This window comes from Myotis nattereri (assembly GCF_964212035.1).
Source record: "Myotis nattereri genome assembly, chromosome: 1".
NCBI classification, from domain to species: Eukaryota; Metazoa; Chordata; class Mammalia; order Chiroptera; family Vespertilionidae; genus Myotis; species Myotis nattereri.
This window is the reverse complement of record NC_138075.1, coordinates 228,776,170-228,789,478: the sequence shown is the minus strand read 5'-3', so window position 1 is coordinate 228,789,478 and position 13,309 is coordinate 228,776,170. Positions and strand designations below refer to the sequence as shown.

The 13,309-nt window shown below is 59.7% G+C and overlaps 1 protein-coding gene across 1 annotated transcript in view; it reads left to right on the top strand.

Annotated features, from left to right (window-relative positions):
* The window catches only part of AFAP1 (actin filament associated protein 1), an 85,481-nt gene that overhangs the window by 61,957 nt on the left and 10,215 nt on the right, over positions 1-13,309 (top strand). Inside the window, exons 12-14 of the mRNA XM_081091859.1 lie at positions 94-239; positions 5,136-5,253; positions 11,236-11,350. Coding sequence (XP_080947985.1) covers positions 94-239; positions 5,136-5,253; positions 11,236-11,350 — 379 coding nt within the window. The remainder of the gene's footprint in view (positions 1-93; positions 240-5,135; positions 5,254-11,235; positions 11,351-13,309) is intronic.

The following is a 13,309-nucleotide window of genomic DNA, read 5'->3' as shown; positions in this document are numbered from 1 at the left end:
CCCCCGCCATCCCGTCTGTGTGGCCTCTGTGCCGACACCTGAACTTGTGAAACTCTTCCCTAATCAAGTGACACGCGCCTCCCTCATGCACAGGCGGCGTCCTCGGAAGACATGGGCCGGTGGATCGGCGTCCTGCTGGCGGAGACGGGGTCCTCCACAGACCCCGGCGCCCTGCACTACGACTACATCGACGTGGAGATGTCGGCCAACATCATCCAGACGGCCAAGCAGACCTTCTGGTACGGCCCGCGGGCAGGCGCCGGGCACGCGCTGCTTCCTGTGTTTACCCTGCATGGGCTGCCGGGAAAGCAGTGAAGGCGCTGCCTTCGCATCATGTTCACCCAGACGTTGGTGAAAGCCCGGTCCTTCCGTCCCTCGCGTTTTCTCTCAGAACAGGGCCGGCCGCCTTTTCCCATAGAAAGCAAGCTAGTCACCGTCTGGCTTGTGCGCTGTTCCCTGTCCTCAGCGCTGCAGGGGCAGGAGCGAGTGGGCCGACGGTGTCGTAAAGCGTGATTTGCAGGCACAGGCAGGGGGCTGGATGCGGCTTGTGGGCTGTACTTTGCTGACCCGTGTGTGGGGGGAACAATCTAGAATCAGAAGTGATTCTACACGTTGCTGTAGTGAGGACTGTCTTTGAAGCCATTAATCACGTTCCTTTACAATCTAAATTGTCATTTTTTTAAAAAGGCTGTTCATACAAGAATGGTCTTTGAACCATGAATTTTTTTAATATATCGATGCAAAGACAGTTATAGCTGCACTTCTCAAAGCCCCGCCCACAGGCCCCGGGGTGCAGGCCCTCGCTGCGTCCAGAAGTTTCCCTCTTGCTGTCGCGCCTTCGGCATCAGAGGTGTGGACGCAGCGGGGCCCGGTCGAGCTGCCCTGCTGTCGTGGCCTCGGCACCGCCACGCTGGCGGTGGAAGAACAGCGGGACTCGCCGGGATGTCTCTGATGAAGGACTGGTCCAGTGGTTCTCAGCCTTGGCTGCACATTAGGATCACCTGGGAGTCTTTTTAAAATCCCGATTCCTGGGCCCCATCCTCCGGAAATTCTGTTTCTTTGTTACTAATGTTGTGGCCCCACCCCATAACAAAGAAACAGAATTTCCGGAGGATGCGGCCCAGGAATCAGGATTTTAAAAAGATTCCCAGGTGATTCTAACGTGCAGCCAAGGTTGAGCCCCTGCACTCGACTGGCTTTTCCTGTAAAAGTCTGTGGGCCCTGGGCGCTCGGCCAGGACGCGCTGGGGCTGAGGGAAGATAGCTTGGTCGCATGAGGCGTCAGGCGCCTCTGTCCGGGCTAAGCAGCCTGTGTGAGGAGCCAGCCTGGGACAGCTTTGCCCGGCGATCGCCAGCAAAGCGAGGGGGTCCCCAGCAGAAAGCACTCGTTCTCACTCACTTCGCTCTGTGGGAGAGTCAGGACCTAGTCAAGGACTGGCCGCTCTGTTACTCATTACTTTCTGTGGTAACAGCCCATCCAGCCAGCAGAGCGCAGGTAGATCGAGTGAGTCTCCTCACCACTCGTCAGTGAGCACACTGCCCTGAACATGGCTTTCTAAGAAACGTGCGACCGGAGGTCGGGTTTCGCCAGGTCACATGTAGCGTGAAGTGAAGAGTTTCTGGCTGTTCACGGTGGTGTGGACGTGGTCAGTCCTCAGCCCACACATGCCCGCCGTGCCGTCAGGGAGTGGGCCCACCCTGGGGAAGCCTGAGCACGCGTGCTCCCCGAGAGCGCAGCTGGGCTCCGCATGCTCAGTGGGGGACACTCATCTATGCGGAGCGGGAGGCCGCCCTGGGCGAGGAGTGCGGGTGCAGCCCTGAAATGAGCTGTTGACAGTGCAGGTGAGGAGCTCATGGCTGCAGGAATCTGCTGCTCTGACATCTGCGTAGATGTCCATTGGCAACAAAGTTTGATTTTACTTCCTGGGTTTCTGCATCCTCGGAAACACGAGAGAAGAGACTTAACAAGGAAACCATGTCCAAAACCTCAACGAGGCAGTTGCCAGATAAGAAGATTCCAGGGTGAAACCAGTGTCCTTCATGCACACCGGCAGCCAGTGAGACTCTTCAAGGTCCCAGGAAAGTGTCCAAGGAGGGGTGTGTAAGCTCCCCTGGGCGAGGGCGGCCGGGCTGCTGAGACAGGTCCCGGAGGGCTGCGGAGGGAGGCCCAGGACATGCTGCAGGGCAGGCTCTGGAGTTCTCTCCTGGACCTCCCGAGCCCTGGTGGTGGGGCTCCGGGGAAGCTGTGATGGTGATGGTGACGGTGATGACGAGGACGATGGAAAGCAGGGTCAGTATGGACAGGGGATAGTTAGCTGGCAGGAAGCTGCTTCTCATCTGAATAGCTGGGACATTATGTGAGAACTGGAGACCCAGTGCATGAAATTCTAGCAAGGGGCTTGGCCCTCGCAGCCCCGGCTTCGTCTGGAAGGTCGTCCAGAAGGTTGTCCTGCTGTTTGGCCTAATTAGCATGTTAGCTCTTTATCATATAGAATGTGTTCTCCTAAGACAGTGATGGCGAACCTTTTGAGCTCGGCGTGCCAACATTTTGATAAACCCTAACTTAACTCTGGTGCCATGTCACATATAGAAATTTTTTGATATGTGCAACATAGTAAAACAAAGACTTATATTTTTGATATTTATTTTATATATTTAAATGCCATTTAACAAAGAAAAATCAACCAACAAAATGAGTTTGCGTGTCACCTCTGACATGCATGTCATAGGTTCGCCATCACTGTCCTAAGACATGGGTGAACCTGAGGACATTACGCTCAGTGAGACGGGCCAGACACCAGAGGCCAGTCTGTGATGCACCTGCAGGAGGGGCTGTAGAGACAAGTGTGTCGGACAGGAAGTAGCGTGGGTCCCGGGGCCGGGCAAGGGAGGGAGCAGGTTAATGGGGGAGTGTCAGTGGGAAGATGGAAAGTTCTGGAGATGACGGCGGATGGCTGCATGACAGTGTGAGTGCCTGATGGCCTGCCCTGGGCACTGGGCAGTGGTGAGGAGAGGAGCTTCTGTGTCGGGTGTATTTCTCCAGAATGTGTTTCCTGTGAGCGACTCGTGTTCTGGGTTCAGCACGTGGCTCGTGGCCTCTGGTCTCACTCCTGCTGCTCAGTGTGGCTGAGCTGTAGCAGCCAGGGCGCCGGCAGGAGACAGCACGTGGCTGACCCTCGGCCCGTCCGCTTCAGGCCTGCAGGCTGGGTGTGCCCAGTGCCCTCTGTGAGAGGAGGTGGGTGTGGCGAAGGCCTGCTCCCGCCGACGTCCTGCGTGTCTGACGTCTCAGTCTCATTTCCGGTGTCAGGTGCCCTCGGCGTCTCCCAGGCGGGTCAGCTTCCGTCCTGGCCCTCATGGCCCCCGCTCCTCCCTGGCATCTGTGCTCCTGGTGAGTGCCAGGCACAGCGCCAAGAGCCGGCGACACACCACGCACGGGCGGCCCCGCTGTGAGGGTCCCCCACCGGGAGGGCCGACACCTAGCAGATCCGTGTAACGTGCTCCCTGCACAGTGGTCGGCACGGAAAGGACTGGCCTCGGGCCCGGCTTTTTGCTCATTCCGGTTACTGCCTCTCGACAAAACGTGTCATAGTGCCCGACGCCAGACACCCTCCGAGTCATAAATGAGAAACCCTTAGGTACATATTATAAACAAATCAGAAAACTCCGGTCATTGCAAACTCAAACGTTTAAGTTTCTCTTTCCTAGGCACACTTCATGTGCCCTAAATGTAGAGGGTCGCATACATTTCTTTGTCAGACAAGAGCAAGAGGAGCTATTTTATAAATTAGAGTCAGGTGCGCTGGGCCGAGCGAGGCGTGCACAGCCGCCTGCCCCCAGCAGAGGGCAGCAGCTCCCTCTGAACGCTTCCTGCCAGCCGCGAGGCTCCCAGCCCTCAGCCCTGCTGGCCCCTGTGAGCGCCCGCCCCGCTGGAAACCAGCACAGGCAGGTCCTGTCTCCTTCTTCATGCAGGTGCCATAGGGATGCGGGGTCCTGCGGGGAAAAACCGCTGGAAAACAGTCACTGAAGACGCAGCCCGTTTGCTTAACCCGCCAGGAGAGCTCAGGGGTTTCCTTCACAGTGACCCTCTCCTGCTCGCTCAGCGCCTCTGAGAGCCGCTCCGGGCCACTGTCCCCAGACGAGCAGAGCTGGCCCTGAAGCTGGCCGGCGTCAGTGGGAAGATCCACTTCGGGTGGGGACAGCAGCCAGTGGGCACGTAGCTCCGTGTTCTGCGGTGATGGGGACGGAGAGGGGACCTGAGGACAGTGGTGCGCCGGGGGGGGGGGCGAGGAGGGGGGGAGGGCAGTGTGTGTGGGTGCTGGGGGCTCCTCAGGAAGGGAGGGGCTCTGGAGAGGGCTCCAGGCGGAGGGTCAGGCCCTGAGGCAGGAGGCCCTGTGAGAGCAGCCATCAGGGCACCTGGTGGGACTTTCGGACACGAACTGGCACCCAGAGCCCCCAGGCCATGCAGCAGTTTTGGATGTTCTCTGAGCAGAGGGGTCGCCCATTGTCAGGGCTCCATCAGCCCGGAGGGGGGCAGAGTGGAGGGGAGCTGTCCGGGCTGCTAACGCTGAGTGGACACTGAGAACTCTAGAATCGCTATTGCATAAAACTCTAAAGAGCCAGGCCGGACGGGAAATACTTCAGTTTTGCAGCGTATGGTCCCTGACTTGAGGACAGGATCATGAAGGAGGCATGTAAAGTCTTGAAAGCAGCCACTGTCAGTACCTACATGAAGGGTCAAGGCTGTGTCCCAATGAAACTTCATTTACAAGAACAGTCAGTGAGCGAGAGAGGTCTTTACACCACTGACGATAAGAATGGTGTACCCAGCATGCACTGCGGCCGCCCCTGGCCAGTCCTGCAGGGCGGGGTTGCACACACTGTGGCCGCCCCTGGCCAGTCCTGCAGGGCGGTGTTGCACACACTGTGGCCAGTCCTGCAGGGCGGGGTTGCACACACTGTGGCCAGTCCTGCAGGCGTGCTGCCCTCGCGTTCTCTAGGTGGGGCGTGCGGCTGTGGCTCCAGCGCCTCCCGGCGCTGAGGCTCCCTGCACAGCCTCTCGTGGGCCAAGCATCAGGTCAGGGCTCAGGCCAGACTTGCTGCTTGGCGGGAGGAGTTACCTCACGTCCTGTCTTTCAGCTTCATGAACAGACGTGTCATCTCCACCAACCCCTATCTCGGGGGCACCCCCAACGGCTATGCCCACCCCAGCGGGACGGCACTGCACTACGACGACGCCCCCTGTGTGAACGGCTCGGTGAGTGCACAGCCCCAGGGAGCGGTCGCTGTCGGACATCGGCTGACACGTGATGACAGCTCCATCCCATCTCTCCTGTCCTTGTTTCTGACGAGTTGTCCATCTTAATCTGCATTTGGATACGTAGGCATCTGACACCCGTAGGCAGTTTCTCCTTCAGGGTTCCATGTCCCCGTCATAATTAAACGTTCGCACTCCCTAAGCACTGACTGAGGAGAACACGTTAGGGTGCGAGCCTTGGGTACGTCCAAGTGAGGTGCACTGTCAGTTACCAGGGAGTCGACATTCCGGGGGCACACATGCTGAGCAAGCACCATCGGAGGCACATGTGGGAGGGAGGGGAGGAAGGTGGGAAGGTGGCAGGAAGGGAGGGAGGAAGGGAAGGTGGCAGGGAGGGAGGGAGGCAGGGAAGGAGGGTGGGAGGGAAGGAGGCAAGGAGATGGGGAGGTGGGGAGAGGGGGAGGCGGGGAGAGGGGGAGGCGGGGAGAGGGGGAGGTGGGGAGAGGGGGAGGCAAGGAGATGGGGAGGCGGGGAGAAGGGGAGGCGGGGGGAGGGGGAGGAAATGCTGCCATAGCCGGGGCCATGCTACAGGCTCAGGACCTTCTCCCTCCGGGGCCTTGGCGAGCCGGCGGTGCCTGGCGCTGAGCAGGTGCGGTGTGGCCTTAGCTTTTCGCTGCCTTGTCCCACGTACAATAGCAGAGCTCACCAATAAGCGTTTGTTGCCGTGTCTGCACATCACTCCCGGTTATTGGTCGGCTGTGCCGGCCTCCGGGTGGTCACAGGTGAGCTGAGCCATGGATCGAGGGAGAGGCTCACAGCCCGTCCTGCCACATGTCTCCAAGTCCTGAGCGCGTCAGTGGGCATCCGTGTCCACACAGGCTTTAGAGGGGGCACAGGGTATGTTTACTGTGATGGTTTCCAACCCTGAAGGTAGTTTAGATGTTTTTCTCCCTGTTCTGCTTACCCATTCATTTCTCAGTATTTTGATGGATGTTATCTCTCAGCTCCCTGCTAGCCATCATCATCAAACCCCACCTGCCAAGGCAGGACCGGAGACCGTTGCCTTCCTGAGGGCAGGGAGGGGCAGGGACGCCAGCTCTCAGTAATAGAAGCAACTGAAAATCGGGTTCCAGCCATGGCCTCCTCCCTCAGACCCCTGCCCCATCGGGCTGCCCGGGACCCTGCCCAGCAGTCTGTCCCTCCTTACTTGATTCTCACATAGCCCCCCCTCCTTCTCCAGTCCCCTGTTACCCCTCCCCTTCCCCCCTCCCTCTCCTCTGTGTCCAGCTCTGTGCTGGGGCTGAGCACAGAATGGATGAGATGCTGCCGTTGTCCTTAAAGGGCCTCCAGGCTAGTGGGTGAGAAAGGCGGTGGGAGGCGAGCTGAGTGGGGACCTGGCCGGGCAGGGCCTGTTCAGGCAGATGGAGGTGAATACTAGGGTCCGTGGTGGTCAAGGGTGAGGGTGTGAGGGTGCCTCTCCGACACCCAGCTGGGCTGCAGGGTCCACTGGTTGGGGTCCTGCTTGAGGCTGGGGTGGGGGGTGGGGGGAGCCGCGTCCTGTCCCACAGTGAGAAAGCATCGGGTCCAGCCAGTCTCCTCCTCTGCCCCATGCCCACCACCACCTTTACCCGGTGCCTGCAGCCTGCACCCCGTGGAGAGGCTGTGCCACCCACCAACCCATCACTTAGGAAGGCCCGGGTAGCCCCTGCAGAGCAGCTTGCGGGGGGGGGGGGGTGCGGTCCTGAGCCTCGTCCTGGTCACTGCCGTTTTCAAGGTGGGCCCTGCTCTCCTGCCGCATGTGCCCCGCAGCCACCAGCTTCTCTTCTGACCCACCTTGGCCCTGTCCGCTGCCAGAGTCCCCTCCAGAGGGTGAGCGGTCTGCGTCTCCAGCCTGATTCGGGCAGCTCGTTCAGAAAGGAAACCCACACCTCCCTCTAAGGCTCTCTCCAAGGCCCTCACCCCTTCCCCAGCCCACACCTGCCACGGGGCGTGAGGGTGAGGAGGTGGGAGCCACGGGTACCGCCCCCCCCCCCCCCCAGGCCTGCCCCATTGTTCTGGTCTAGGCGCAGCTCAGGCCCACATGGACGAGGTTGCTCCAGGCCCTGGGAACCTGCACAGAGGCTCTGCAGGAGGGATTGTCCTGGGACCCTGTGGGCAGGAGCTGGACGCGTCCCCTGTGTAGTCCTGGCGCTTTGGCTCACGGGGCGTCCTGGCAGAGGCCTTGCCCTACCCAGTTCCCCGCCGCTGGGCGCTGGGACCAGGCCGTCTCTCTGGGGAGGGCTGCTCTTCTCTGTTTATGAAGTTCGCACTTTTGACCCCAAACCGCACTTGTTGGCATTTCATTTTCAGTAACTCTCAGCCATTCAGGGTCCCCTGAGGCCCAACGCAGGCGTTAGTGAGTCTTGGGGAGGATCTCTGACACGCACAAAAGTGGGGGAGCACACCCACTTTTAATCTAGAAACTTCTATGCAGTTTCTAAGTTACCCGTGTGACTCAGTCCCTTGGTATTTTGGGGAAATGCTTGTCTAGTCTAGACCCTGTAATCGCCCTGGACAAATGCATGCACGCCTGTCATTTTGAGGCGCTCATGTCCGAGTTTATCTGCACGTCCCCCTATTTTTAGCTCGTAGCTGGGTCCCAGCATCACCAAAATAGCCGCTGCACTGACGGCAAGGAGAGCAGCCTGCCGTGAGGTCTGGGCCCTGCTCCTATTTTTATAACAAAGGCTGTAATCACCGTCTGCGGGAGTGAAGAACGACATAAAGACGGCGAAATAAGCATCATCCAGGAGCTAACATTTCTCCGTGTTTGTGAATGCAGAGCAGTTCCTGGAGACCTTTAAGACTTAAAAGGCTCGCTGTGCTGAGTGCTGGGTGAATGTACACTTTAATGTCCCTGCCCTCCAATGGCCTGTGGCTATTTTAGTCCTTTAGGGAAAGGTTTTCGTCAAAATAGTGCCATTATGTCAATTCTACTTGGAAACCTGTTTTCTGTGATGATTGGATTTCTTTTCAAGACCGTTTTGGTCGCGGCACTTCAATCAGCCCTAACAGAGTGGGGGCAGGGGGCAGGCGGACAGTCCCCATAAACGCGTCACCGATGCACTGGCTCCGGGCTCTGAAGTCCAGCCCCTCGGTAACCCGGGAGCGGGGCACAGAGGCAGCGCCCTGGGCTTGGGAGCCTCTGCCTCAGTTTCCTCCTGCTTCCTGAGATCCCGTGAGAGCTAGAGGCAGTGTTTGTAACGCACTCCAGACAGCGTCTAGAACCCGGTAGTGACCGCAAAGTAAAAGAAGGTGCTCGCTGGGGTCTGCACACGTGTGCTGGGCAGGGCCCGTGCCCCATCCCCGTGTCCCCGCCCGGCATGCCTTCCCCGCCAGCACGCGGCTCTGCTTTTTGGATCTGGGGACCCCCGAGATCTAAAGAAATGTCATGTCAGCCCTTTTTGTCCTGCTTTACCAGACGGAGCAAAAACTCCCCAAGCCAGCGACTCTGGGGCGATCTAAGGGAGGAGAAGGCTGTCCCTAAGTCCCGGACACAGGGCAGGCCTCGCGGCCAGCTCGCCTGCGAACGCGTGTGCTTTACAGCAGCGGGCACGGGGGTGCGGGTGCGAACGCCGTGTCCACGCTAACATCTGCTCTGCTTGTGGCCGAGGCACTAACCGCGCAGCTGTGTGTGTTGCAGTGGGACCCCGACGGCGGCTCGGCCGCGTCCTGCCGCGGAGGCCCGGGAGGAGAGGTGCCGTACGATAACTTGCCGTCTCCGAAAATCTTTGCACGCTACCCGCCTGCTGACAGGAAGGCTGCTAGGCCGCCTGCCGACACCCTGTCCTGTAACCATTACAAGCAGCCCACGTCCTGCGGGCTGCCTCCCGCCCCGTCTGTCACTAACACCTCTTCTGTGGGGAGGGCGTCTCTCGGGCTCGGCTCCCAGGTACAGCACCGCGTTCCCTCCTCCTCTAGAACCCCCTCTAGCCACAGCCCCCCTCCGAGTTTCACAGTGATGCCCACTGTAGTGAGCGAGGCTCACCTGGAAAGGCAGTCGGCAGGGGAGCTGCCTCCGTACCCCTCCCCGGCCCTGCTGTGGGCTCCGCTCTCCCTGCACACCGGCTCTTTCCGGCCTCGGGATAGTCCCCGGGAGTTTTGCTAAAGGCAGAGACTGAAAGGCCCGGGACGGTAAAACTTGGCAGAGGATTCTTGAGCTGCAAGAGTTTTTTTTTTTTTTTTTTTTTTTTTTTTTTTTTAAATATATTTTATTGATTTTTTACAGAGAGGAAGGGAGAGAGAGAGAGAGTTAGAAACATCGATGAGAGAGAAACATCGATCAGCTGCCTCCTGCACATCTCCCACTGGGGATATGCCTGCAACCCAGGTACATGCCCTTGACCGGAATCGAACCTGGGACCTCTCAGTCCGCAGGCCCACGCTCTGTCCACTGAGCCCAACCGGTCTCGGCTGCAAGAGTTTTTAATGTTTCCCTTAGACACCGGCACAGGTGCCCGGAGTAGCTGCTCTTTGGCCTTTAAAAGTAAACTGGGCTCACTCAGGGCGCTGCGGTGTTTCCCCAATGGGCATAGAAGTGCTCCCTGACCCCAGGTAGGTGGCGAGCATTGGGATTGCCGGTCCCTAAGTGGGAAACAGCCTTGCTGTCAGACTGTCCCTCCTCATCTTTAAACGTAGCGTTCCCGTATAAACACTGATGTGTCTTCCTGCTCCGTCAGCCTCAGACTTTCATGCTTTGCATACAGCCCCGCGCCCGTGTGTGCGAGTGCCCGTGTGTGCGAGCGCCCCTAGAGCAGAGGGGCACGGGAGGGGTTGCTCCCTGTGCCCTGTGTTGGGGGAGCCCTTACAAAGTGACGAGCCAGGGAAGCCCTGGGGATGTCAGACTGGGTGGCACTCAGAAGTCCTCCCAGCTGAGGCTCTCTCCAGAATCACAGCACAGCTTTTGTTTGCTTCTGATTTTTTTAAAAAAATATATGTTTTTATTGATTTTCAGAGAGAGAGAAAGAGAGAGGGAGGGAGGGAGAAACATTGATTGGCTGCCCACTGCATGCCCCCTACTGGGGATGGAGCCCACAACCTGGGCATGTGCCCTGACTGGGAATCTATTCAGTGACCTCTTGGTTCCTGGGTCAGCACTCAACCACTGAGCCACACCAGCCGGCTGTTTGCTTGTGATGTTTGGCGACAGTCGCTCAGAGCCGCCCAGTGAGCCTGAAGGCCGGGCGCGGGAGCCAGCGGCTCCGGCCTCGTTGAGTGCGGCGGCCAGACGCCCGGCGGTTATAAGTGGGGGCGCAGGGGTTGTGGCTCGCTCAGCAGCCGAGTGACGGAGCCAAATTTAGGCCCCGCCCACAGCGCAGGAGGTGGCACGGCCTTGGAGTGCGGGCCTGGACACCCACAGTCCACCCCTCCCGCCAGCTGCATGTCTGCACATAGAGCTGTCCATCGCTGAGAAAATGCACCTGCTGGCCTGCAGCCACCCAAGAAGTAGCGATGCTGTGGAATTTTTAAAAGCCTGTGGTTGGTCAAAATTTAGTTTAAACTGTTTCTACGTCACGCCTTTCTCGCTTCCTTCCTGAGACCCTGCAGTGAATAGGCGTAGTTATGTGCCCGGTGGGTGTCAGTCCCCACGGAAGCGCTGGCAGAGAAACCAGCTGCAGTGGCCGCCCCCTATCCGAAGCGCAGGCTCCCAGCGTCTCAGCCCAGCTGCCCGGCTCCCCCTGTGCCCACCTCCATCGCAGCTCTCAGCGCACATGTAGCTCTGCTTTCCTGCCCAGGGCGCCCTGCGTCCCTCATGCCCGAACCTCAGCCTCCGGGGCACCCCAGCTCCCAGGGTTTGGGAGCCAAGTTGTTCCTGCCACCCTGAGTTTTTCTGTCAGTGCTAGATGCTACTTACAGCGTCACAGAGGGAAGCAGTGTCCCGCAGAACAAAAACACTGGTGTTGTGGATCGTTTGTTTTAACTTCCTTCTGTTTATTTCAACAGTTGAAGAGTAAAAAGCCCCCACTCGCATCCAGCGGGGCTGCAGGAAAAGGCAAGCCCCTGAGCAGCCAGCCCAAGAAGGCCGAGCCGGCCGCCGGCGTGAGGCGCACGCCTTCCAGTGAGTGCACCCCTCGTCCGTGGTCGCGGCTCCTCTGCAGCTGTGGAGCGGGCTGGGGGGGACCCGTGGAGAGATGGGCCTGTAGCCCATCATCCTTCCCCACCTGCCCGACGGGAGGGTGGTGCCGGCCTCTGACCCGGCCTCGGGACCTCGTGCACCAGGAAAGGCCGGGCTGTGCCAGGTATTGGCCTCCAACCCAGCTTCAGGACCTCTGTGCACCAGGAAAGGCCGGGCTGTGCCAGGTATTGGCCTCCAACCCAGCTTCAGGACCTCTGTGCACCAGGAAAGGCCGGGCTGTGCCAGGTATTGGCCTCCAACCCAGCTTCAGGACCTCTGCACCAGGAAAGGCCGGGCTGGCTGCCCGACTCTAGGCTGGTTACGCCCATTTCAGTGGAGGCACCTGGAGGTGCAGCTGCAGGGCCTGGGCTTTGGGTCAGGGGCCTTGGTTTGTGTCCCTGACCTGTTGGTGACTCAGCGACTTTGGTGAAGTCATGTCTACCCTCTAAGTGGGGCTTCCATGTGCTGGGTGTGGAGGAGCAGCTGCCGTGGTTTCTGTGATGAAACAGCCCAAGTGGTCACGGCCTCAGGGCCCTAGAGAAAGACGGGCTTGGGAGGAGTCCGCGTGGCAGGGTGTACAGTCCGTCCCTTTCCCCTGCCTGGCCCCCCGCCGCCCGCAGGCAGGTGCTGTCACCTGCCCCCTGGTCCACGTGCGGAATGACCTGAGCGATGCACGCTTCCCTGGGGCTCACGGCCGTGAGTGACAACCACAGGGAGTGCCAGGCTGCAGGCCGCCCAGCTGGCAGGGAGATGCCCGCCCGGCACCGCACCTCCCTTTCTCCGGGGCCACGCTGTCACCATGTCTGTCAGTGCGTCTTCAGCTGCGACGATAAGACAGTGCCGTTGTGGCCAAGGTGCCTGAGCCGGACGAGGGTCACACAGCAGACGCGGGTCCCGGAGCTCCAGGGGCCTGGCCGGCAGGGAGGGTTCCAGGGGAGGGAGTGCCCGTGTTTTCTGACTCAGGCCCCGTGGAGCTGGCAGATCAGGCCTCCGCTCCAGCTAGTGCCCTGTACCTGCCGCCTGCCCTGCGAGGGGCCTCAGAGTCACGGGGTACGTCGCGGGCAGGGGGGGGCGGGGGGCGTACATGCACACCCGCCTCCGAGCTGCTCAGCAGGGCAGGCTGCTCCTGCCCGGGACACAGGTGATCTGCACGGGAGTCACCCTCAGAGCAGCAGGTGGGAGCCAGAGGGCCAAAGCCTGCTCCTCACAGTTCGTGGGATGTGCTGACCTTCGACCTCCTCTCGCAAACTGTACTTTCCTGACGCAGGCGCGTGCCTGCAGTCACTTAAAATGCTGCTGGTGCCCCGTGGGGAGGGCACCGAGCTTGTGCAAGACCAGGCACGGAACCCCTCCGTCACAGCTGATTTCTTCCCGTGATTGACTCCTCTTTTATGACGCCTTCTGGAGGGAACTTTCATTAACTGTGGTGACATCTAATGGTGACAAATGAGAGAAATAATTGCCTTCTGTGTTTTTGCTGCGTTCACTGTAGATCGGGGGTGGGGCACGTGTGGGCTGGGGAAGCACCTTCGTTTGGAGATCAGAGACTGGGGTTTGGACTCTGCTCTGTCTGCCCAGCACGTCCTGCCCCCGAGCCACGGACAGCAGTGCTCGGCGTCCGCTGGCCGGTTTGGCCACTTGCTGCCGCCATGTCCTCTGTGCATGTTGAGTGGGAGGGACGGCCTCGGGGGCCTCCATCGGTAGCACTCCGCTGCCGTCCTTGGGAGCTACACCTTGTCCCAGGCATTGTGAGATGGGCTTTAGATACAAAGATCAAATTATAAAGCCACCCCCACGCGAGGCCTGGGCACCTGCTTGAGAGCAGGCGCAGCTGCGCTGGAGGGCTTCGCGGCCCCTTGTGCCGCGGCCTGTGTCATGGCCATCGCTCTGCCCTCTGCGTCT